Source organism: Lampris incognitus, chromosome 19, assembly GCF_029633865.1.
Source record: "Lampris incognitus isolate fLamInc1 chromosome 19, fLamInc1.hap2, whole genome shotgun sequence".
Taxonomy (NCBI): domain Eukaryota; kingdom Metazoa; phylum Chordata; class Actinopteri; order Lampriformes; family Lampridae; genus Lampris; species Lampris incognitus.
Window position 1 is genome coordinate 4,801,020 of NC_079229.1, and position 3,667 is coordinate 4,804,686.

At 46.5% G+C, this 3,667-nt stretch overlaps 1 protein-coding gene across 1 annotated transcript in view; it reads right to left on the minus strand.

The window, feature by feature from the left end:
* Positions 1–2,992: 2,992 nt before the first annotated feature.
* LOC130130111 (junctophilin-1-like) overlaps positions 2,993–3,667 on the minus strand; it is a 27,330-nt gene continuing 26,655 nt past the window's right edge. Inside the window, exon 3 of the mRNA XM_056299841.1 lies at positions 2,993–3,017. Coding sequence (XP_056155816.1) covers positions 2,993–3,017 — 25 coding nt within the window. The remainder of the gene's footprint in view (positions 3,018–3,667) is intronic.

The window sequence follows — 3,667 nt, forward strand, 5'->3', positions numbered from 1 at the left end:
GCTCAGGGCCCGGGGTACCAACGGCCGCCGTTGGTGCCGCGCCCTCACAGGGTATACCGACAGAAACTGTGAAATCCACTGTGGCGACCCCCCCCCCCCCCCTGAGAAACAGGGAATAAGCCGAGAGAGGAGAGGAGAGTTCGGCTCAGACAACAGCTACCGCTTCAACGTTTCCCATTATTGTGCTTTCGTTGAACTCCGGGCCAACGTGACTGGCTCGCTTCCCCGAAACCCCCTTGTGAGTCCCCGGGGACATTATTTACGCAAACCTTCCCTTGTTATTGCAAAGACCCGTTTGAGAAATGACGCAGCCTGGCACAAAGACTGGCATAGTAAAATTTATGCATGTAGCGGAGTGCATCGGCACACACGCACACAAAGGCGTACAAGCTGTGATGAGTAAGGTTGTTTTGTGGTCCTGTGGGGGGTTTCTGGGAGTATTCCCTCAGGAAGGGCCCGTGGAAAGAGGTTGAGAAGATGAATCACACACTGCTAACGCAACCGCGTTGGTCTGTGCTTGCCTGAGGTTTGTGTGTCCATATATTAACATGCCAATTTAGGAGCTAGGGCAAATTAGGTTAGTCCGATTCCGACTATGTCCATTTTATCTATCACAGTTCCTGGAAAGGAAAATGAAATTATCGTTACTTTTGAATGGGGCGGGTTTCGGTCGTAGTCCTAAGAAACACGCTTGCATGAGAGAAGGGCCTTCAGATGTTAGTGCGAGAGAAGGGGCCGTAAGATTATAGGCACAACAATCGGATGAAAATTGGCATGCGCTTTAGAAGACAATAACACTATTTGGTTTACATTCTTGAAATCTGAACAATGTTAACATAACATGATATTTTAATAATTTCTGAATTCCAGAGGATCTGGACTTGCACCACATTACGTTACCAAGTTGCTGCACGCCAGATGTTTCCAGTTTCATTTTTAGCTTGGAAGTCGTTTAAAAGTTTAAAGTCCCATTCACAACCCTGATATGTTGTACATGGCGTCTCAGGAAAAGCGGCCTGGAAGCTTCCTGGTCGACAGCACGCTCTCGCTCGAACGTTCGGCTGGCGGTTTAAGAAATGTCTCGGGATTGCGCCCCCTTCCGAAAAAAAGAGGTAAAAACAAAAAGGTGGATGGGGTCAAAACATTTATATGTCTTTCTTTATATAGCTTTCTCACCTGTAATTGTAAATATTACAATATATGTCCCATATTCATGCCTGCAAGAATCTGGTAATGCGGTTTCAGACGCCACTGAGGTGGACACACATGTTCTGAACCTTGTTGGCGGCGAGCGCCATCTTGGATTCCCAAATCCCATCTCATTCCTCATGTCTGCGCAGGCCTGCGGAGGCGCTGTAGGTTAATGTAATTAGATAGTCATCTAGCTAGTTTAATACACTCTCTTATCTTCTCAGGCTTTGATTAGACTGTCTAAGGATGAACGTTTGCTAGGTTTTGCCTTAAATTGCAGTTTCGCTAACTACGTTAGCTAGCTAAAGCTAACGTTTGCCATACCTAACATCGCTAGCTAGCTAGGGTTAGGGTTAGGTTGCGCACCCTTTCGTTTCCAATGCTGGCTAAATAGCTAGCTAGCAGTTCCTGTGGCTTGGTATTTCATCTCCAATATAAAATGTCGTATATTATCTAATGTTAGCTAACACCGGTGCTCAGTTATGTGCAGTGAGACAATGGAGGATTAGCTGTTGAAGAGACACGTTTTTACATCAACAGTCTTGTGTGGCTGTGGTGGTTTAGTTAGTCTTTCACCTTTTTTGATATTAGCTTTTATAATAGGCACCCCATTGTTTTGACTCAGGAGTGCAGGAGTTTTGCTTAGTTGGGGTAATTGAACAATATTAAAATCCACGTGTGCTGAAGGCTGATTAATTGTATTAGTTCAAATGTATTACCACTTTATTGAACTCAGATTAGATTTCATTTACAGAGTCAACACGGGCAAGAGGATAGGAGATATCCGGCACTTTTTTTGTTTGTAGTATAAGTAAGCTGAAACCTGTACAAATTGGGACTCAGAGATGCTAATGCAGCCTGTATTTTCTGTGGTTGTCATGCAGGCTCAATACTGACCAGGATAGTATGGGTGCTGGTGAGTTTTACATTTATGTGCTGTGTATTAAGGAAGCAGAGGGAGGTCAGAGTGACAGTCTGCAGGCAGGGGGGGGTCAAGAGGACAGCGAGCAGGCAGGACCTAGTAGCAAAGCGGTGAGTTACAACAATGTACAACAATCATACCCTACTGTTCTCAACCAATACGATGGTCTACTGTTGTTGTTGTGTGTATGTGGAGGGGGGGGTCTGACTTGCTGGCAGTTTTGCTCTAGAATACTTTGTTGGTGACCCCTGACTACAAAGGTTGTGTGGTGCATGCCCCGTGAGCCGGTGTAATGAATTTGATCTATCATCATCTACCAACTGCAGGTATTACGTTAAACAAGCAAGATGCTGTAAGGATTGTAAGACTTGACTGAAGCCTGCACCTGCAGTGTCCTGGGTTCCCTTTAGGCCCTGGAGAAAAAGTCGACACCCCCCAGTTGTCACTGTATAATTTGCATCCTTGGGACAACAAAGCCTCTCTCCTACTCTGTCCCTATCACCAGCTTAAAGATGATGCGTCACTTGTTTAGATGAGACATATTCTTCTTTTTTTCACACTCTTTTAACATTTGGGTGTTTGTAATGAAGCTAATGTTTGTGGCGTGGGGGGGAATGGGATATGTCAGCGCTTGACCCAGGGTTGATGCTTTCAACTAGAACTGCTGTTCGACTCTTATTCATGTGTCTCATCTCCATTAGTGTACCTGCGATCCGCGTCATAGTGCGCTCATCGCTTGGCTCGGCAGAAACCCATTTTATGACCGCTAATCCTTCTCAGAACAATCAGTTCTCGGTGTGCACTACTAAATAAGGGGAAACACGCTGTATTACCGGGGGCAGATCAAAGCCACCCTTCCTCCCCGGAGGATTTCGTGTCCTACAGGTCATATTTGGTTTTTGTTCTGAGAAGAGAAGAGAAGCAAGACAAAGATCAATTCTTCACGATGCCGTAATTTCCACGGTAACGGTCCGCTCGCTGAACCTTGATACAGACTTGACTCGAGTGCAGTGGCAATAGGCTGGCGATAAACAAGCAGCCGGTCACTTTTTCTGTGATGAGCAATTCTCCATCGTCTTTTAAGTTTTGATAACCTTCTTGCACATCTTCATTTCGTCGCGCGATGCTTCGGCGTTTGCAGCTTTCCCTCAAATTTTGCAGATTCCCCTTGTCAGACAGAAACGAGGAGAGAAAACGTCCCTCCGGTTGTGTAGGAGTCTCCCTCTGTTATATTTTCATGTCACTCGTTGGTGGATTAGGTTTATTTTGTTTTGGCCTGCACTCTGGCTGACCACTACGGGGGCAGTCTCGACTGTCGGTCGCTCAGTCACCACTGGTCAGGTGAGGTAAAGGCCACAAGGCCTGCGGTCTCTGGCCCGGGGCTGAGATAAGTCTAGACTGGACTGGGCTGGGCAAAGCAGCGCAGGGCCAGGAAAAGCAGCGGTCAAAACACCGGACCTGTCTGGGAGACTAAATTTAACAGTCGGAGACCTCGGCGTGGGTGATAATGAGGTATCACGATGGAGGATCCTTATTTCACGGCTGCTCCCCATC